Source organism: Anolis carolinensis, chromosome 1 (genome assembly GCF_035594765.1).
Source record: "Anolis carolinensis isolate JA03-04 chromosome 1, rAnoCar3.1.pri, whole genome shotgun sequence".
Lineage (NCBI taxonomy): Eukaryota > Metazoa > Chordata > Lepidosauria > Squamata > Dactyloidae > Anolis > Anolis carolinensis.
Window position 1 is genome coordinate 46868219 of NC_085841.1, and position 23998 is coordinate 46892216.

The 23998-nt window shown below is 35.2% G+C and overlaps 1 protein-coding gene across 1 annotated transcript in view; it reads right to left on the reverse strand.

The window, feature by feature from the left end:
- Positions 1–23998, reverse strand: part of zfand3 (zinc finger AN1-type containing 3) — a 192324-nt gene that overhangs the window by 105317 nt on the left and 63009 nt on the right. Inside the window, 1 exon segment of the mRNA NM_001293125.1 lies at positions 22163–22189. Coding sequence (NP_001280054.1) covers positions 22163–22189 — 27 coding nt within the window.

A 23998-nucleotide genomic window follows, 5' to 3' on the forward strand; every position in this document is an offset into this window, starting at 1 on the left:
TCCGACTTCTATGTAGTAAAAAGTCATGAATTATCATTTGACTCCACAAGATGTAGGTAACACTGCAACTACATTGGAGAGCTCTAAGTAAACTGCTCTAACCCCCCTCAATTATCTCTACTTGTGGGGAAAAAAATCAAATAACCCCACAATGTGAGCAAAACTTTCAGTGTTTCTCTTATCATGCACACTTATTGTGCATTACACACACACACAAACATAATAGTCTCCCCTTGGAAGGATAAAAATTGAGTGAGTCTGACCCTAATATTAGGTAAAGTAGGCAGCTGCCTTAGACACTGATGGCAAAGCACTGCAGGGAACAGAGCTTACAAAACTGTCCTCTTCCTTCTAAACTAGTCCACTATCCTCAAAACTATGCAAGTGCTGAAATAACATTCAAATTCCATTCCAAATAGCTTCTGCACATGAATGGCATAAGGAAACAATCTTTTTCTTTGCCTCAAGCAGTAAAATGTCTGGTGCCAGGCCTAAAATTGTTGATTTTTCTTTTTAAAAACCCACTCACACTGCAGAGTTAATACACAATAGAAATACATTTCCTTACACTAATCTGACATCTGAGAGAAAACAAGTGGCATTTCAAACTAACAAATTAAATTTTGACCACGAAGTTTCTAAAATGATGCAAAAAAAACCTAGTTAACAGAATGTGTACAAGAGTCAATAGCTTCTTCTGTGCCCTTGACACAGCACAATATACCAACAGACCTAATATTCTCTCACAAGTGTCTCTGGTATTATGATGCTGTCACCTTCTCTTTTTTACTCTCACATTTCTCTTTTCCATTCATTCACTGTCACATTCAATGCAGTTGATCAACTATTACTCCACTAGCTGCAGTACAGGGAGATTTTCCTTACAGCTGTCAAATCAGGAAGAGCTGTACATTCTGAAAGCAGACCTTTTCTCAATTTTTTCAAAGTGACAGAATACGCAGAATACATACAGGCAAATTCTAACAATTGTAAACAATATGTGCATATCTAGCATTCTAACACTGCCATCAATCATTGTGCTAACCTGAGAGAAATAATTGTTTTTATCCAATTGCTGCCATTTAGAAGGCTAAGCTCTGCCCACTTGGTCTCCTAGCAACCCACTCGGCCCAGGGGACAGGCAGAGTTAGGCCTCACTTAGGCCTCTTCCACACTGCCTATAAAATACAGATTATCAGATTTTAACTGGATTATATGGCAGTGTAGACTCAAGGCCCTTCCACACAGCTATATAACCCATTTAGAATCTTATATTATCTGCTTTGAACTGGATTATCTTGACTCCACACTGCCATATAATCCACTTCAGTGTGCATTTTATCCAGCTGTGTAGAAGCGGCCTCATATAATCCAGTTCTAAACAGATAATATAAGATTATAAATATACAGTAGAGTCTCAATTATCCAACATAAACAGGCCGGCAGAACCTGTTGGATAAGTGAATATGTTGGATAATAAGAAGGGATTCAGGAAAAGCCGATTAAACATCAAATTAGGTAATCATTATACAAATTAAACACCAAAACATCATGTTATACAACAAATTTGACAGAAAATGTAGTTCCATGTGCAGTAATGCTATGTAGTAATTACTGTATTTACAAATTTACCACCAAAATATCACAATGAATTTAAAACAATGACTACAAAAACATTGACTACTAAAAGGCAGACTGCATTGGATAATACAGAACATTGGATAAGTGAATGTTGGATAAGTGAGATTCTACTGTAATATGAAATAATTACTGTGGTAGAATAATACAGAACAATATAATCTCTAAAACCAGGACAGTTAATAAAGACCAACACTCTGAAAGCAGGGAAATTGGGAATTCCACAAAGGAAACAATCAGGGCCAGCTAACACTTCCCAAGAAAGAATTCTTCCAGAAAGGAAGCTGACAACGGAGTGTAGCAGTGTGTATTACCAAAGTTGTTGTATTATTATTATTATTATTATTATTATTATTATTATTATTATTGTTGTTGTTGTTGTTGTTGTGTTGCTGTGAACCGTGAAAATGAATACAATCTGGCTCCAAGTATTCAAAAACACTAAAATCTGAATATATAAAAATTACTGTGGTATCATAAAACAGAACAATACAATCTCTAAAATCAGAACACTAAATAAAGAACAACACTCTGAAAACAGAGGAATTCCACACAGGAAACAAACAGGGCCAGCTAACTCCCAACAAAGTCTTCCCATCACCAAAGTCTGGAAAATCCTCTGTTTTCTGAGGGCCATAGACAGTAGAAGCACATAAAATATCGCAAACAACATCACTTTGAAAACAAGGGAATTCTAGACACGAAACAATCAGGGCCAGCTAACACCTCCCAACAAAAAATTCACTCAGGGAGGAAACAGCCAGGCTTTAAAGCTGCAAGGCCATTACATGCTAATCATTTCCCCTAATTACAGCATTCATTCAGGTTTGAATCGGGGGAGCGGACAGAGCCCCCACTGTTAGCCCCAGCTTCTGCCAACTCTAAAGTTCAAAAACGTGCAAATGAGAGTAGATGAATAGGTACTGCTCTGGCGGGAAGGTAATGGCGCTCCATGCAGTCATGCCGGCCACATGACCTTGGAGGAGTCTACGGACAATGTCAGCTCTTGGGCTTAGAAATGGAGATGAGCCCCAACCCACAAAGTCAGACATGACTCAACTTAATGTCAGGGGAAAACCTTTACCCTTTACCTTAACTACCACCAATTCCTCAATACTTTATTTCCCATACCACCATACTTGGCCACAACAACGCGTGGCCGGGTACAGCTAGTATAAAATAAAATAATAGAAAAAAATAATAAAAAACTGGTGAAATCATACAGGCAGAGCTTATTTCGAACATTTTCTCCCTAATACAGAACTGAAGCATTAAAAGTATGAAACACTGTGTTAGAAATTTCCAAATATTTCATATTAGTATACTAATTCATATACTAATTAGCCATGTATCACTCCACGACACAGTAATTCAGTTTTCCTAGGAAACCAGAGATTAAACCAACACCTTTATAAGATTTTATTTATTTTATGTCAAAATTTTATTTATTTTATGTCATAACAAACAAGTCCAAAAGTAATAAAATAAAGGAATCACAAACAGCTAAAAAGTTTTAGACCAAAAGCGGGCAACAGTGACCGCATTGTCTGTAGCTTTAAACAACTCTTCCTCCGTACATTAGGCAGGGCATTGTGGGCAAGCATAAATTTGCGGAGTTGTTTGTTCAGCTCCATAGTCACACAAGGTGGATGATTCCTCCAGGTAGTGCCATCTTGCCAGGTTGTCTTTATAAGAGATACAGACACATACATAAGTTGTAATAACGGAAAACATGGGGGCACAATATAGCTCATGAAAACCTTTTGTTTATATTTTTGAAAATATATGATTTATTTTTTATTTCACGTAGACTCTGAGGTTTCTCATTACATTTGTGTGATACACCTATACACTGCAACTGATACACTAACGTTTCACAACACAGAGTTTGGAAAACTCTGTACTAAGTAAAAAAATTTAAACAAGGAGGCTCAAAATAAAATTCTCACATTGAGAAACAAAGTCAGTTAGAAATAGTCTAGGTGAAGTGATATCTAACAGGTACATATATTAAAAAGGCACATATATGTCTTTTGAATATTGGCAGAATTAAGAAAAAATGGGGCTGTGACAGAGAAGTCTTGCTTCAGGATGGAAATCTGCAGTTTGCAGAAACACTGGTAAGACTGCCTGAGATAACTATAGCTGTTGCACTGATCTGTTCTAGGAAAAGTTATCCACTATGCTGTCTGGCTCCAAATTATGCAGGATTTTATATGAAAGCAGCATAACTATTTCAGTCAGTAACTAATAGGCAGCATGCACAGTTGCTTCAGTATCAGTGTACCCTGGTCACCATATCCTAGCTGGCACTCTAGTGGTGTCCTGTCATAAAGCACATCGTGGTAATCTAAGGGCATGATTAATAATTCATAGAATATATGGGCTGGCTATCTCTGATCAAGGAACATCATCCTTGACTTACCAGCCAGATGTGATAGTTGGTACTCTTTGCCACTGAGGTTACTTGGGCCTCTAATGACAGTGATGAATCCAGAAACCTCATATTCACTTCTTTTGAGGAAATGCAAAAAAGCAAAGTCCAAAATTCCCATAAGCAAGAACCTCCCACAATTGTTGTTAAATCTCATCTGTTTTTTGTGTGGTTTTTAGGTCAACATGTTAAGACACAAAAGCACCGAATATATCAAAAGGTAAACAACCTTTCTTGATTCAAATGTATAAAGTGGTTTCATACAGGTGCCAAATACCACCAAATACAAGAAAGTATCTCATGATATACTACAACATAGTTGCCAGGATACTAAGTAGTCATTATCCAAAGCTATTTCCTGGACTCACTTCTACAACTGGAGTCAAACCACTGCAAAAGAATACCTGTAACTCTTAATTTAGAGAGCTTATCAGAAGATTGCTATGGCCAGTAGTAAAGAAAACAGCAGAGAGAAGGCAGAATTAAATGTGAGTTTGTCCTTTCGCTGTTTCCAGCACGGTGTTATCTGGATGATGATGATGATAATAATAATAATAGTGGTCCCAGTGGTGATGGGCACATTGGGTGCCGTACCAAAAGATCTCAGCCGGCATTTGGAAACAATAGACATTGACAAAATTACGATCTGCCAACTGCAAAAGGCCACTCTACTGGGATCTGCACGAATCATTCGAAAATACATCACACAGTCCTAGACACTTGGGAAGTGTTCGACTTGTGATTTTGTGATACGAAATCAAGCATATCTATCCTGTTTGCTGTGTCATAGAATAAAATAATAATAATAATAATAATAATAATAATAATAATAATAATAATAATATAAACATTATTTATATACTGCTCCATCTCCTCGAGAGAACTCAGGGAGGTTACCAACATGAACATAAAAACATTCAATTGTCAAAAAAACACCATACCACAAAGTTAAACACAGTAAACATATTAAACATCATAAGACAGAACCAAAACAATTCTATTAAAAACACACATACAATTACAAATCCAAAAGCAGATTTCTGCCCAAAACCAAGTTTGAACACATTTAATATGCTCCAAGAACCTGTGGAACCCTCCTACCAATTCTTCCACCATATATTATTAACTAGACAATAACTAATATATAGAATATCTCCAATTCAGGACGGATCATGAGTGTACGTTCTACCACATTGCTTAAGGTCAAGTGCATAACTTCACTAGGCAATGCTCCCTGAATCTATACAATTACTGTCATATAGGAAGTTCCTCGTCCCTCTTTTTTTAAAAAAAATATTGTGATATATGAAAAAAGAAACATACAATCGACAAGCTTTTGATGGGTGAAAAACCCGGGGCTATGTCTGTTTTTATTGTTGTTTTTATTGTTATTTTAAAGCTAAGTGTATTGTTTTAATCTGTTTCTGTAAACCGCTCCGAGCCAAACTGGGAGTAGCGGTATACAAGTCTAATAAAATAAATAAATAAATAAATAAAATTCAACAAGTAATTTCCCCAATCCCACCACTTACCCATTCCCACCCATGAACCACCATCCATGACTTCTGACGCCATGCCATATGGAACTAGTATCTAACAAAAATCTGTCCTTATCATTACACTAATAAATCCCCCGTATGGCTATTTCAAAATCTATTTGTCATCTTTTTAAATTTATATTGCACATAAAAGGTTAAACAATTATACAGACATATATGGAACATAAGTTCACCATTCTTATGACTATACATCATCCGCCCATCTATTTTGTCTTCTTTTTTAAATACATAAAGGTCAGTCCCCATTTTCTAGCAAACTCTTCTGTTTCCTCCCCTTATGCTATTGGAGATATTGGCCATTTCAATATAGTCAACTAATTTTCTTCTCCAATCTGCTGCTAAGACTCCAACACCAACTCCAAGACCACCATGGCTACCTCAGGAAGGGGGACATTGAACAGCGGGGTGGAAGGTACACCAACAAAATCCCTATTTTGTCCCAGTTACCCAGTTTAGGTAAATACACTCGAAGACTGTTGACTGTGGAATGGGGAACCTGGTCAGGGGGATGGAATCACAATAGATCACTGCAACTCCACCTCCCCGTCCCCCAGACCTCACCTGCTGTTGCACTGGGAATCCTGGTGGACAGAACTAAGAAAGATTACGCCCCCCCCCCCCCATACACACACCCAGTCTCATCCAGCCAGTTCTTTGTGATACAAACCAGGTCAGCATGCTCATCCAGAATCAAGACCTGGGTGGCAGTTGTTTTTCCATTTAATGACCTGGCATTTAACAGCAGCACTTTCAGGCTAGGGGGGCTGAAAGAATTAATGTAGTTTGACATCACTTTAACTGCTATGACTCAAAGGTATAGAATCCTGTGAGTTGTGCTTGGTTAGGCACCAACACTATTTGGCAGAGAAACATAAAGACCATAGAGAAGTATGATTCCCATGATTCCATAACACTAAGCCATGGCAACTAAAGTGATGTCAAATTACTTTGATTATAATGTGTAGATGTTCCCTAAGTCAATGATATAGATCGTCATTATTGTATTAGCACATATCTTAAACCTCTTTCCTCTATCATTCTGCTCGTTTTATGATTCAGTTAGATTAGTGATTAGATGTAGTACTGAATGAGGATAACATAGGTGAAGGTATCCACCCCCGAGAAAGACAAGAGAATCCAATCTCATATTCCAATCCAATTTATTAACCTTAATTAAACACAGGAAAGCCAGATCAGAAATCTGTTCCAAGCTAACCCTTGTCCTATCAATATATTTCTGAACAAGAGAAACTAAGTGAAAGAATCTGGCAACATCACAAAAATGCAAATTGTTTTAATCAGTTTTAGTTACCTTCTGTTTTATTCACAGAATTCAGTTTCTATCTTCTATACCACCATCATTAAAAAAATAATTTAGATCCAGACAATAATGTCAGCTGTGGATTCAAAACTTGTTTTCCTTTTCTGAGAGGAGGTAATAGGCAGAGACACAAAATATTTATTCTGCACATAGCTCAGTGCTCTTCAAGGGTGAACAAATTTAAAGGCTTAGACCAGGAAACAAAACAACTCTGAAACCCTATTACAAGTTTTTTTTAAAAAAGACCCAATCAATTTAAATAACAGACAGCAGAAAGAAGCAGAATGGTATTTTAAAAATGCAGATCACATTTGTCGCATGTAAATATGGGAAGGCAACAGAAGAGAGGCTATATGAAAAGGTAAGAATAAAGTGCCTACTTATTTCCTTCCTCTTAGTGTAATAAAAACATTATTTAATTATTAATAAAAAATCTCCTTCTTAAGGCAGTTTCCTTCTATATTTTTACATTCCTGAACATAATAGGAATAAGAAATAGAGATAAAAGAGATGGGAACATCATAGTCCTTCAGTTTTCTACAGAACTTTTAATACTGATAGCAGCACATAGGAATCCAATCAAAATGAAACCTTTGACTCTAGATATAGGGACTTCTCTTTAATACGTGCTCTAGCATACTGCAGTGACAGATCTGTATACAACACTCATTTTTGAAGCAAAGATCCAATTGCAAAGACATGAAAAGCTGCTTAGTGGGGAAAAGTACATCCAGGAGAAAACAGTCACCCTGATAGGTGGCAGTATAATCCACAGCCAAGTAGAGATGCTATACGTATCTATTCTCTAGTTCAATGCATCACATTTTCCTGATACCAGACTGCAGCAAATTAAGTTCAAAAGGAACCTGTCTTGTAAAATAGTCATTTTGGCTGATAAGGAAGTATAAGTATACATTCCAAATAAATAAATAAACGCGCAGTTTCACTTTTTATAAAGATTTTTGATTTCACCACTTACTAAATTGTATAGGTATTCTCTGGCAGGCACTACATAATATTTGGTCCACTGGCAATTCTTTCAACTCTCTGCTGTAAACAACTGCAGAACAGGTCACTGTATTGCTCTAGTGAGCCAACAAAACCCATAACTTTCAGGAGTAACTGCATTTTAAACATTTCCATCATGCAAGTTATTCCCCTATCCTTTGCATTTCTTCATAATAGCAGGAAAGGCTGACTGAAATAATGTAATTCTAGCTAAATACTGACATTTTTGAATATATGCCAACTTTGTTGAAGTCTTGAGTACTGCAAACCATTTGTGTGACTCTGATACTATGAGCATGAGTGATTTTTATTCCTGGCATAATTAAAAAACAACTCAAGGTATCAGGATATTATATTAATAAACTATAAAGGATATGCCCCTTTTGTTACTAAGAATATTATATAAAATATTGTTTATAAGTAGTGATGAAAACTATGAATGGGCTAATGTAATCTTAGAGGGAGCATTCTTTTAATTTTTTAATAAATATTAACTATAATATGAAAAAAATCTGAAACATTTGTTCACAATATAGTACTGAGGCTACAAACTTTAGGTGCTTATCCAGCTATACTGGCTCCCAACCTATTTTTGGACACAATTCAATGAGCTTCCTTTGACACTTAAAGTATTGTTGAAGGCTTTCATGGCTGGACTCACTGGATTGCTGTAAGTTTTTCGGGCCATATGGCCATGTTCCAGTGGCATCCTCTTCACAGGAACATGGCCATATAGCCCCAAAAAACCCACAGCAACCCAGTGATTCACATATCCCCTTGAAACATTTAGATTCAAATACAAGATCAGGATGGTTTTATAAAAAATTATTTCCTTCAAATTTATGTCATTACCAATCTTTAATTTATTATTGCTCTGGGACTTGAAGCCACATACATTTTTATAAACTGATACATTTATGTTGTTTTTGTTTTTTTAAAAAAAATCTTTAAATGCTGACTTACCTAGTATTTAAAAATTGTTCTTGCATTTTTTCTGTTTCATATCTAAGTGCAGATTTAACCAATTAAAACGTAAAAGACTAATGTATTAAGTTTTGTTAACGATACAGAACAGACACTAAGAATTTTTCACAAAATAAAACCCATTCAACAGAAAATCTGTTCTTGAAAAGATACAAGATTTCAGTGTCAGTCGGTTGATGAATCTGCTCAAGATGTTAAAAGATGTATTCAAGATACTGTACTAAGTTCTACCCCAAAATAAATAATCGTATATTAACTTGTAAAATTTCACACTAACACTTAGAACATTTTCACCAGCTAACCAATACTGGAAGAACTCAATGTGTGCTCTGTCATCTGATCTGTGGCCATTTGACTTACCCTATTTTCAGTGGCTTGTGGTACGCAGTAATACACTGTCCAGATTAATGTCAACAAGTTTGGGGCTACTGTTCCACTCACCTTCTGCTCTTCCTTCAGTTCCATTAAGAGTACCTAGAGATGTATCCAAACTATACATTGACCACTGACAATATGCACACACTATGGCAGGAACAATACTATTTTCATGCAGAGCAGGCTCTAAAGAAATGGTATAAGTTATTTTGTCCAATATTGTCCAAACATTGTGTTTTTGTAGGAAACATTAATGTTTCCTGCTACCAGTTATATTTGTTTGGACCTTGAGAAGGGTTTTGAAAGCAATCTGCAATATGGCAGAAGGGTATGTTTTGCATAGAACATATGGATCATAAAGAAGTTTCTGGATGCCAGAAACTCCAGAGGCAGGGTTCACAACAACTGCCATACTACTATACTATAGGCTAGGGGTTCTCAAAACCTTTTCAGTTGTAGAGCCCTTTTTGAAGCAAGTTTGTCACAGACCTCCAAGAAATGTCTATATTATATATTATATTATATATACTGTATATATCAGGCATGGGCTGGGCCAGTAGCAGATGGATGAAGAGTGTTTGTGTGAACTAATTCACGCAGTGCAAAAAAGGGAAAGAAAGAACAATACAATATTTAAAATGAAGCACAATTTTAACCAACATAAACTTAACAGTATTTTAGTGAAAGACCCCCAGGGTTATCCAATCCAACTCCCCTCTGCCATGCAGGAAAAGCACAATCAAAGCACTCCCAACAGATGGCCACCCAACCTTTATAACAACAACAGCAGCAGCAGCAGCAACCTCAGAGGCCATCCAGTCCAACCCCCTTCTGCCAGGCAGAAAGAACACAACCAAAGCACCCCCTGAACGGTGGAAGGGAAATAGGGTTTTGGAAGCAAAGAAAGCAGGGAGGGTCTGGGTGATGGGGAAAAGAGTCTGGGCAATGAAGGAGGCAGGGAAGAAAGGAGCTGGGCCCCGGTAGCATGTTGCCACTGCTGCTGTTTTGGCAGCTCAAAACTTTAATTTCCCTGCATTTCTCATGAGGAGAAAAGAGGAGGAGATAGCAGCATGGTACCGTGGAGCCCCTCACAATCACCCATGGCAGAGCAGTTTGAGAACCCTTGCTAAAGGCGATCCTTTGTGGCTGAATATGATTGTCTTCCAAGGAAATAATCTTGGTGGTGGGTGTGTGACTGTTAAGACCTATTCCAGATCTACATGGTGTTTCACAATGAGGACATAGATTTTCAGATGAAAGGAAGTCATGACAAGAGTTTGCTTGTTGCGCCTTTCTCTCAGCATGTTTCTCCTTTTTATCCTCAATTCGCCCCTCTTTGAAATTGATGGCATCATTGGTAACAGCTGACCTCCAGTTAGAATGCTTGAGGGCCAAGGTTTCCCAGTTCTTGGTGCTTATTCCACATTTTTTAAGGGTAGCTTTAAGTCCATTTTTAAATCTCTTTTGCTGTTCACCGACATTCTGTTCTCCCTTCTTGAGCTAAGAATAAAGTAACCGCTTCATCTTATGGCTGAAACTAAGCACAACTGAAGGCTACATAACAATGGCAATATTTATAGTATTCTGAATTATCAAAATTACTACAAATAAACTACAGACCAAGATAAAGACACTCTCCCAAACCCTCTAATTACAGAATGGTATGATTTTTTCCATTAACACAACTTGAAGGCAAAGATAGGGACACTGTGGCATGTAAATTGAAGTTATTCTATATGTAAATACATCCTTCAATGAATGTATTTATAGTTAGATTTACTCACTGATAATATAACAAATCTTTTAACCCAAACATTTGTACGCTGTATTTCACATTTGCAGCTTCTCAGGCCCTTGATAGCGTGAGACAGCAACTTTTTCATGTAAGAAAACAGTACAAAGTACAGAAATATATTTAATTGCAGTATTTCTAGGAAGATTCTACTTCAAGTAAGGTCCTGCTTATGCTACAATTAATTTTAATATTTTAGCAGGGAGATTTTTTCCCCTTTTTGTTTTAATCTGGGGACAAGAACAATTCCAGTAATAGAACGTCAACATTAATTTGAGGGAAGATGAAAAATGACTTAATAACACCGCAGCAGGATTAATATTGTACAATAGATCATAGAGCCATAAAATTCTTGACAAATTCATTTTTGAATCATGGTATCCTTGCTAATAGGGCAGGGCACATCTGAAAGGTTGTTAATACTCTTTTCTGTACAATCCAATATTAACTTACATGGGCGGGGGAGGGGGAATCAACTATCACAGTTTAAGCTTACACCCAAAAAGGGGGGGGGGAGAGAGAGAGAAGAGGACCAAGATCTTAAGAAGGACATTTTGAATTGTTTTAGCTCGATCTCTATAATTCCAAAGGCAAATTCTATATTTATTATGGAAAACACTTTACACAGACAAAAAAACCCTTGTATCAAATAGTATCTGATATAAGAATTAAAAAATCACAAAAAGGTGGGCTTTGACTTTTGCAAATTTTAAAATATGCCCCTCCACAAGATTTATCCCTCCTAAACACATCACAATTCTTGATTTCATAAATGTCCACTTACATATATGCATATAACTTTGAACTCTTAAATTTGCATTTAGCAGTTCAAATATTGCATCAAAGCACTCAGCTTCAGTTTAAGACACATCCACAAACAGCATCATGTTTCAGTAGTCAGGGTAGCAAATAAATTATTTTTGCTGCCTGTATTATAGCCACTCTATCTTGTTTAACATAGCTGTTCCAGGTAGTTTATTACATCTAGACTGCAGACTGCTGAGGAGGACCCCTCAGAAAAACACTTTGACAAATTTGCTAAATACTTAGTGGAGAAAATTGCTCAAATTCATTTTGACTTGCGTCCTTTTTGGAAAGAGCAGACTTGACCACACTGGTTCATGATTTATTTACTTCATGGTTAGATTACTATATTGTGCTTTAAATGTGTTCAGAATATTCAGGCAGTGCAAAACGCAACAGCTAGTTTGGTATCAGGTTTGCATCTCAGACGTTATTTAACCCGGTCTTGCAAAACTTGCACTGGCTTCCAATTTGCTTCTGAGCTCAATTTAAGATGATAGTGTTGACTTATAAAGCCCTAGATGACTTTGGGGTGGGACATTTGAAACACTGCCTCCTCCCATACGAACCTGACAGAAATGTTGAGATCTTCAGGGTAGATTCTGTTGGGTGTCCCCCAGCACTTTGTGAAGTTGCACTGGTAGGTATATGTAACAGGGCTTTCTTGTAATGTAATGCCTTAACTATGGAATTTCTAAGTTAAGCATGGCCCATCTCTTTTAAGCTTCAGGGAGGTAGTAAAAAAACAACACCAGAACTGTGCTGTTTTGCATGGCATTCAGTCTTTGAAACTGCTGTTTGAGAACTAGATTCAGAAATGTGTTTAGACTACTTTTAAGAGTTTTTAAATAGTATTTGATGTGTTTTAAAACATTTTTATGGCAAATTTTAAAGTGGTTTTTGTTTATTCATTGTTTTGAGAGCTTCTGGAGGGTAAAACAGAAATACATAAAATAAATAAAGCGAAATAATGACAAATGAAGAGTTTTGATGTGGAAGAAACTTATAAAAATAATATTGTCTGTCCTCTAGTGGAGGAACACAATCTTAACTGTGTTTCTTGAAAAATATGTAGAGAATTTTGTGATGTTAAGACAGAAGTACTAACCAACTGAGGGAAGCAGTTCTTTCAACTATCAGACTAACAAAAATAGGATCTACTGTACAAATTCCATCAGACTTTTAAACCCTCAAAACTCAAGAACCTTTCACTCTTGAGGGAACCTGTATGTGATTGTTTAAAATGATGTTTTATAATTGATGTTTTAATTATGTATTTTAATTGCAATTTCTTTTTATAATTGTTGTTTTGGCATCTAATGATCGCAGATTCTGAAGCTGCCTTGAGCCCTCCCCCTTTCCGGGGTGAGAAGGATGGGACCCAAATGTATTAAATAAATAAATAAATAAATAAATAAATAAATGTCCTTCTTTAACAAGAACTACTTCCATGCTAAGCTTCAAGCCCAAGTTGCTCATAACCTACTTAAGACAACAAATTCTGGAATGCTTTATAAAAATTACTCAAGATTGAACAGATAAAAATAAGTCCTGTAAAATTTTGTTCTATAATCTGAAATAACCATGTCTATCAGCTACCATCAATTTGCCAACTTGAATGTTTCTGCTGGTATGCATAAATTCTCTAGACCTCAGTTGTCTTCTTGTTGGTTTACGTCAGGGGTCCCCAAACTAAGGCCCGGGGGCCGGATGCGGCCCTCCAAGGTCATTTACCTGGCCCCCGCCCTCATTTATAATATAATATTTTTATATCAGTTTTAATAATATAATATATTGTATATACATATGATATTGATAATAATATTATCATTTTATAATAATAATATTAATTATATGTTATATATTACATATAATATTACAGTATAGTGGTATAGTTCAATATAGTAATATATAATGCTAATATTGTGCTATGCTAATAATATAATATATTGTGTGTACATACAGCTGCTCTGAGTTCCCTTCGGGGTGAGAAGGGTGGGATATAAATGTAGTAAATAAATGTAGTAAATGAATTAAATAAATAATTTTGGACTTGGGCTTGCCCAAAGTCTGAATTGACTTGAAGACACACAACAACAACAACAGTCCTAATTAACCTGACTACCTCATTGGCCCACACTTCCTATTGAAATCCTGATAGGTTTATGTTGGTTAAAATTATTTTCATTTTTAAATATTGTATTGGTCTTTCATTGTTATTGTTGTTGTTTTGCACTGCAAATAAGATATGCGCAGTGTGCATAGGAATTTGTTCGTTGTTTTTTTTCTTTTCCAAATGATAATTCGGCCCCTCAACAGTCTGAAGGATTGTGGACCGGCCCTCTGCTTTAAAAGTTTGAGGACCCCTGGTTTACGTCCATTACCTTTTTGACAACACAAGTAATATGACTGCAGGGCAAAATGACTGTGAGTACTGCAATGACAGTGAAAGCTGTCTTGTCAGGAGAGAAAGTTACTCCACTTGTTCCCAAATTGCTTGGGAGTTGTCAGGGAACATTTATCTGCATATGAAGACAGCTTTCCCTGCTATCACTCAGCTACCCCTTTCATACTACTACACATACTGAAAACGTAATTTATGTTGGTTTAATGGACTAATATGCTGTTTTAAGGCACAGCAAGATTTTAGCTCTTGTCTTAATACTACTACACTAGTTCACAATATGTCATCCTGTCAGGATCTGTTTTTCATCCCTATACCTATGGATCGTAAACTGCAAGTGTATCAACAGCCAGTAACTTTATTTATTTAATAATTACAGCAATCAAATTATTTAAATGCAGACTTTTTTATGTCAACTACTGTCTCTTCACAATTAGTTTTGCTAATATCCGCAGTAGTTATAACACTAAAGCCAGTTGAAGTTGCATCAGTAATTTCCAATTAAAATTAAAATTTCTATTTTATTTGCCTAACTAAATATTCAGTGCACAGCTGTCCTAATATTATTCAGGTTTTCATGCTATTTCTGTTGCAAAAACAATTTTCAGTTTTAAAACATACAGCACGTTCAATTGCAAAATCTTTAGTATGGCTATTGGAGCATTAGTCTGAAATAATAACAGTTCTTATTCTATGCTGTTTGAAGATGTATTTTGCTTAGTCAACTATGCAAATGTAATGCAGAAGTCATTGGAAGCATACAGTTTTACTGCTGCTGGCCATTGCTGGATTTTTAAAATAGCCTAAATTACTCACTGAGAATCTCATTTTGTTTTATATTGCAAGGTTTATTCAGGGGTTTCATGCTGAAAGGGAACCACATTTAAATAATGAAGATCCTCTTTAACCTCCCACAAAACACACAGTATAAAGATACTAGAACAGGTATTTACTGTACCACACACACACACACACACACACTTTAAACACATTCCAGTAACTATTAAATTCTTCCAATGAAAGGACAATTTCGTATCAGAGGTTGTCCAGTTATTTGGAAGCAGCTTTGAAGATCCCAAGTACCTATTTATACAGTAGAGTCTCACTTATCCAAGCTAAACGGGATGGCAGAAGCTTGGATAAGCGAATATCTTGGATAATAAGGAGGGATTAAGGAAAAGCCTATTAAACATCAAATTAGGTTATGATTTTACAAATTAAGCACCAAACTTCATGTTATACAACAAATTTGACAGAAGAGGTAGTTCAATACGCAGTAATGTTATGTTGTAATTACTGTATTTATGAATTTAGCACCAAAATATCACGATATATTGAAAATATTGACAACAAAAATGGGTTGGATTATCCAGAGGCTTGGATAAGCGGGGCTTGGATAAGTGAGACTCTACTGTACATAGATATTAAAAACGTAATGAGAATATATGTCTTTTGGTTTTCCCAGTTTAAAAAGGATAATGGTATAGGCCTCAGGTTTCATCTACACTGGAACACTACTCCTTTTAAAGTTGGCACAGCAATTTAGAATTGCAGCCAGTTCACATGTGATGCCAAGCACAAGTTTTCCCAGATGTATGAATACACTCCTCAATAAGTGTATGATTGTATGCAGAGGAAATGTCATGCATTGAATGTCAGCAGAAGGTGGCAACAAAGTCTTAGGCTAGCTGAGTAAGGTTTCATTCTTGAACTGCAAAAAAGTTGTACCCTTGGGATTAAAAAAGCTCTGGTACAGAAAATCTATTATATAAAGTGCTCTTTTAGAAATCAGTCCATGTAAAGAGGCATTGTTCCTTATTTTGGCAGAGACCAAGTCTTCTTTGATAAGTGCACATCATTGTTGAAAATAAAAAAAAGAAAGCAGCAAGCTAAGATGGAGATGAGTGACTATTCTGGAATAGAGTTACACAATGATTATAGAAGTAATTTTGATAAAGGTAGCATCAAATAATTCTGGTGGAATAAGGAAATTTCACAGTTGTCAGTTACAGACATCAGAAAAGCACAAAATGTATTCTATATATTTTTGTGTGTGATACTTTCAGGTGGAAGATTACTGTTTTCATGGAGAATGAAATAAATACACAAAAACAGAACCAAGTATATTACATAAATGCATACAATAATAGAACAGGATTTGAGTACAGGCACACTAATGCTTGATTTTAGATAAATTGTCTTTTCTGTTATGAAAAACTTGACAGCTAGGTATTCTTTTTTCAAATATCTTTTAAATAAACTAGATGCTAGCTTCATAAACTTTTTAAAATGCTGAAACTCTGCCTTCATAGATTACACTACGCAATACATCAATGAAGCTTCTAGTAGAGACAAAAAACAACAAGCGCGTTTCCTAAAAGCTCTATTATAGGCCATATTATTTGGAGACTGTAGAAGGGTACTATAAAAACATCACTCTTTATCATTATCCTTACAATAATTCTTTAGGTAGTTACTTTTACAAAAAAGGAAACAAGGTATCAGTTTTGATGCTCTTGAAGAAAGCAGCACACAATGGAAAACAGGAGTAGTAAATTTTTATTTCATTCCCTAAGAGATAAATGAAAGTAAACCCAAAACTTCAATAATGTATTGATCTCTGTGGAAAACTATCTAATGCAGGGGTGTAATATCTGGCACCTTAATTCTAAAGAGATGTAGCCTTTGGGGTTTTGTTTTATTTTTTATGTTGAAACATTTGTACTGGCTTCCTTCATACATATCTGATTTTCAACGGGAATGGAAGTCAAAATTAAATAGTTTTTTTTTTTTGGGGGGGGGGGGGAGAGACAAAGGGAAAAAGAAGTACTGTAGTCTTCATGTTCCTGATGTTTACACTGCACTCAAAAGTAAGTTTGTTTGTCGTCTTTACTACTTCTGCAAATAGACAATACAAACAAACACCCCAACAGAAATCTTCCAGAAGTATTTCAGTCTTGATTATAGATAATACATATTAATCAAGAAATCCATGAGGAACAGCAATAAGAGATAGCATCCATTCTATGAGACCATTTGTTTGAAAAAGACAAATAGTTCAGAACAGCTTGCATGCTTTAAAAATGTTTGAAAACCATTGTCTATGACAAAAAATTAATAACAATAACAAATTAAACAAATGGATCTTCTTCCCACTGTATTTCTCACAGAGAAGATGTACAATGACTATAGATATACCATGACTGATATTTTATTTGGTTGTTAAACTGAAAAAAATAGAATAAACAAGAGAAACTTCAAATTCTTCTGAATACTAGATGTTGATAATTGCACAAACACAAGATTTCTTTGTTTGCTTTTCCAAAAGGAATAAGACAATTCTATTCTTTTCTCTCATGGGATGGTCTCCTTTTTGGACAGAAAGAATTATGTTCCTTTTATTCCCAAGAGATCTTAATCCCACTCAGTAGTGCCATGTTTTATTTAAAACATTCTCTCTCTCTCTCAGTAGCCACTTCTTCTAATTGGCAAGGCAAAGCAAAGTCTCAAAAGCGCACAGCTCGTTACATTCAGTTTGGATTACAAAAACACGATGAAACAAACTGCATTGAAATGTACAAATTAACAGCTCAGGAGTGCACGACACGGATATGGAATTAGATTGTAATATGAAACTAACTCTACAGGGAGGCAGTAGAACAAATCACTAGTGTCTTTATAAACTGTACACAGTTTCCAAATGAGCAAATATAGAAAACAGTGGACAGGCTTTTTATATATAATTTAGTCAAATTGATAAACACAGACAGAAGGGAAGATTTCTTCTCTTCCAACTCCTACATAGATGAAATAGAGAATGAGTGCTACATAACAAAACGGAATAAAATGTCACGAAATAAAAAAAGTTTCTGGCAGTTCTGAACTACTTCTTTCAGGCTAACAATGTGCAAAAAGTATTTTCACAATTAAGTCATATTCAAAAAATTTAATCATTTGAGAACACACACACGGGATGGAATTAGAGCTAATGTTTTAGAAGGCCATGCAGAGAGCAAGGTTAATGAGCTAGAAGTTAGATTAATGCAGTATTAATAGGACAGAAGAAAAAGAAACAGATGCTATAATGGCACAACACAAAGGAGAAATACAGTGCTTTCCCAGGAAGAAAAAATGTTTTCTGTCATACTCATATCTTTCTGAAGTTTTCCTTATGTTCTTTCTGCCTTTGACAATAGATTTTTACTCTTCGTTAGTAAAGTCTGCCAAGCAATCACAGAACCAGAAGAGAAAATATCAAAAAGCAAAAGGATGAGAATATTTGGTTGTAAAGCAGGTTTTTAAATTTCAGGTTTGCAAGTAACAAGTACCTTGTTTTTGCTTTTTAAACAGGAATGATAGACAGACAGACAGACAGATAGATAGATAGATAGATAGATAGATAGATAGATAGATAGATAGATATTACTTACACATATGCATGATAAGAAGGCCCGAAATCAAAACATATTTGTATGGTATAATGGCCAGAATTGGAAGCAGGAACTTTGCAGATGTTCCTGGACTCCAACTCCCATCAATTCTCAACACTGAATATATTAGTTAGGACTAGAGTGAGCTGCAATGAAACAATATCTAGAGGGTCACTATTACTCATCCCTGGATTAGGGAAATCCATCTGTGGTGCAGAAACAAGACCTAAAGTGTCCATTTCATCATTTGGGATTAAGATAACCAAAAATGAACATCTCCTACCACTTCATTCAGCACTCCTACATCATTGGGTGGCCTCTTCTCTCTTTTTTCCCCTTGTCATAAACTAACAGATAACAGAAAGAAAAAGAACTTTTTCCACTCCATGTGTAGAACACTCTTCCCTGGGATGCTCACTAATACTAACAGAAAAGCATGTTCTAGATTTCATTTTAAAGTCATTTTAACCTTGAAGACTTTAAATATTTGTCCGTCCGTCAGTCTATTTATCTACCGTTTTCTGATACCGGTACTTCAATGCTGTAAGTGTTCTGGAACTAAATATGAAAAATTTAGAACCAATCATCCGGGAACTGAACTGAATAATAAAATACCTGAAACCAACATTTTCAATATATGGAAGACATATATACAGTAGAGTCTCACTTATCCAACATAAACGGGTCAGCAGAACGTTGGATAAGCGAATATGTTGGATAATAAGGAGAGATTAAGGAGAAGCCTATTAAACATCAAATTAGGTTATGACTTTACAAATTAAGCACCAAAACATCATGTTATACAACAAATTTGACAGAAAAAGTAGCTCAATATGCAGTAATGCTACCTAGTAATTATTGTATTTACGAATTTAGCACCAAAATATCACGATGTATTGAAAACATTGACTACAAAAATGAGTTGGATAATCCAGAACGTTGGATAAGCAAATGTTGGATAAGTGAGACTCTACTGTATATAGAAAGAGGAGGACAGACATTGTAAAGATGTGCACTGCAGTTGTACTTACATAATCAGTCACATTTATTAACATTTAGAGCCATAGTTGTGCTAATATTTTTTAAAGAGTGGTAAATCAGTTCATTACAAAATGGACAGGAACATAAAAGCACTGTCAGTGTCACAGCATTAATCAGAGAATGTCTTCAAAAACAGTGCTGTGCCAAACAAAGAACAGGCTACAGCTAGAAAGGCAGGTCTGTATGTTGTTAAAATATACCACAAAGCATTGGCCTAATGGAGAAACACAAATTGAGGTGCCAACTTCTATCAAGGTTTAATGCAAGCAAAATTGTACTGCAGCTCTCCTATTCACAAGAGGATGTTCTTGAACAGATAAGTTAAACCACAGCTGCTCTTTCACTGAATGTGAGTACATCATCCTCTGCTTTTGTGCTTTTCTTGCTGCTAACCACAGATTAGTAAATTTCAAAACATAATGGCAGAATTGGGATAGTCATACCTACTGTAACTGTCAGTATTCCACCCAGAAATATTAATGAATAACTGACAGAGTAAACTCTGCTATCTTTGTATCATTTTTTAAATCTGAGCAGCAGAAAGTAGGTAAGCACCGCTTTAACAAGATCCAAATGATTAGACCCAATTGCAAACAGCAGCTGCAAAATAACACTGCAATATTGTCATTTTTGTTTGCGATCTTATAAATTTGCTTTAAAAAGGGTTAAATTTCATATTTCTAGACTCCTATACCAGCAGTATTTATTTAATTTATATACCGCTCTTCTCCCCCAGGGAGAAGAGTGAACTCAAAACTAGTTTATGAGTCAGGTTAAAGAGAAGGGAGCACAGAAAGCACTAGATTTACATACAGAAATGATTTGATTTTTATTTTTGCACAGTAGGGGGTTGGATTGGATAGCCCTTGTGGTCTCTTCCAAGCATATGATTCTATGAATGATGTCTTTACTCACTTGGAGAACCAACTGAGTAAGGCCACAAAATGATATCTAGCATACTTCAGCCACAAAGAGGGGTAAAGCACAAATCTGAAGTACAGAAACAGCACTAAAGCAGCACTTACTTCTGGACTTCTAAAATTATACTCAAGATAAAACAAAGATGATTTTGATATAAGTAAACTCATCTTACAGAAAAGATTCCACTTTCTACTGATATCATTTGCTAATATTTTAACTTGCTGAAGGCTGCTAACAGGAATAATATCATGATGTAGCCCTAGAAAGTCTGATTTGTCATATTTTCTATTCTGTGGGGAAATTGTATCTATACTCAGATGACTAGAAAATGCTAATTCTTGTAGTCAAATCTGGTCAAAATGATGAGATGGAGGACTTGGAATGTTATCACTGCAGTCATGGACCTAGCAGTTGCACCCTTATCTCAAAACCCAGTTGTAACACTACGAACAGTGATTTTTTTTCCAAAGGGAAAGGAAGGACAAAAATTTGAAAACTTAAAAAACAAAAGCAACCCAAACATCTCTCAAAGACATTGTTATGAGTGTTCCTTTATTCATATATTTTTATTAGATTTTTTATCCCTCCTTCTATCACAATGCTTCAAAAGCATCTTTCCTTTGCTTCTCATTATTGGTACAAACCTAAGGGCAATATACACATCCAGACTATAAATTTGAACTATATATTAAGATTATAAATATCGATAACTTAAGGTGGAAACATGTCTCACCCAACTGACAGCAACAGTGAAAAAATTGGAAAACAGATATAGGAGTTGGAAGAGACACCACGGGCCATCAAGTCCAATCCCCACCAATGCAGGAACCCATCACTAAAGCACTCTTGAGAAATGGCAATTTAACCTCTGTTTTAAAACCTTCCTATAAAGAGTCTACTGTTTTCCAAAGTGATATATTCCAATATTCAATAGCTCTTGCCATTAGGATTTTTCCCCTGAATATTTAATCAGAATCTTGTTTTCTGGTAATCATGATGAGTTAAAAGGTGTTCGTTGTGTTCTGAAACAGGATCTTTAACAGACAATTTTCAGAACATTTCCTGTACAACTCTGGACTGATTCAGTATGTGAAATTCAAGTGTACATTTTAGCTAAGCAGTATTTTATCATCTGGTTGTACACCTATTACTACAGTAGTTTTCAATAGTTTTCTCTCCCGTCTCCATATACTCCTGCTAATTCTTCTGTATTTCTTTTAAGGTAGTATAAAGGCATTTTTCTGCAACTAAAATGTATAGAAGAATTAGATGAAAGTAAACCCAGTATCTTAAAAACAAATGTGATTCACTAAGAACACCTACTCCCTTTACAAACGTAGTTGATTTATAGTTTATACATTAATAGTCTTATTATTTGAATTCTGGAGCAAAGGTTTGCTTGGATATTTAAATAATTTTAAAGGATTTCAATTAATTTGTCAGTTACTAACCTTTTTCATTGTGTGGATTTCTTTTTTCTAAAAAAGAGAAAGAGAAAATGAAGTGAAGATCAAAAAATTAAGTTTTACTTCATGCATTCAGATGTTAAGAGTCCAATTTAGTATATACATGGTATTTTTTTAAAAAAAATTACGGTTTAAATATACAGTACATGTGTTAGAGAGTTTGTGGGAAGCCAAGCTCATGGATTTTTTAACCTTTCCCTTCACATTAAAGTTCAATTTAAAAGATCAACATTTTTCTTGTTGAAATGATCTGGCTAAAATCCCAGGTTGTTACATTAATATATTCAAACCTCAGAGGAAAAATGCCAGTTGTCATACCATCAAGTGACTCTCTGAAACAGTAATCTGATAATGGAAGAAAAAAACTGGTATCCAGAAAGTCAAATCATATTTGTACTTCAGATTTTTGCTTAAATATCAATAACACCCTGACACTGCACCAAGTCCCATTTCCTTATGGTCAACTATATATATGATTTATTTGGTACTTAAGATACTTAAAAATGACATGGTGGGATGCTCAAGTTTTCAAACTGCATTAGTTTTTAATGTCAGAATCTATTACTAATACAGTATCTTAGAAATAGGAAATTTTGAAGAAATTTTAATGCTAAAATTAATGACAAGAACTTTGATTTTAGTATTAAATGTTTTCCTTAGTTTTTCCGATATTTAAGAGATAAACATGTTCATTCTGTGCTTCACTTTAATACTACAATCAAATAACTAGTTTCAGTTGCTGCCCTGCTCATCCAACAAAAGCAATACAGAGACAAGGCAGTTAACTGAATGGGTATTTTTCTTGGTATGTGTTTGCTACAAAGAGTAATATCCAGAGTTAGTGTAGTATATGCTTCTGTGAGCATCTGATCAATGAATGGGCTCTAGTTCACAGGTTTATAGCAAACTGATGTAACTACTATCCTCATAGTTTTTGCTACATAATATCTAGTATGCTACACTGGAATTGAACAGCTAGGGAAAAGCAGAAAAGGGTGTACTCTATTCCTGTGGCATATCCTGACAAATTTGTATCTTGTTCTAAACACATATTTACACTTATAACACAATAGGAATTCTGTGATCTCCTCTGGCTACTTACTCCAAACTATTTTGAGCAAAACAATTAACCTAATATTTAACTTGTTGTCATCATCTAGTATTTTAGTTTCTTCACAAAAATCTTAAAATATAGTCACAGGTTTAAAATTCTTTAAAAGCGGCTTGGAATTCTTTAAATTGAATGGGTTTAATATTCTTTAAAAAGTAGAACCGTACAACTGTGAAATTAACCATAGGCATTCCACAACTACTAACATATGCTACCTTGCTAATTTGGGGGTAGAAGCTAGGGGTTCATAGTCTCTGACTAGTGTGAAATCAGGAATGTAATTTAAAGTTTCCTTTAAGTTACATTACTGAAAATAATGTGGACATAACAAATGAATTTGTTCATTCATTTGTTACTACTTCTTTTGATTCTATTGCTTTCTTCTTCTTTACATACTTAAGAGACATTATAGCTGTTATATCTTTCAATTATCATCAAAGCTGCTTTTAAAGATATATCTACGCTAAAATAAGGAGGAGATACTGAGACGAAGCTACTTGCCTAACATCATCTAGAACAGGGGTCCTCAAACTTTTTACGCAGAGGGCTGGTTCAAGGTCCCTCAGAGTGTTGGGTGGCCAGATTATAGTTTGGAAAAAAAAATCAACAAATTCCTATGCACACTGCACATATCTTATTTGTACTGCAAAAAAAAACCCCAATGAAAAAACAATACAATATTTAAAAATAAGAACAATTTTAACCAACAT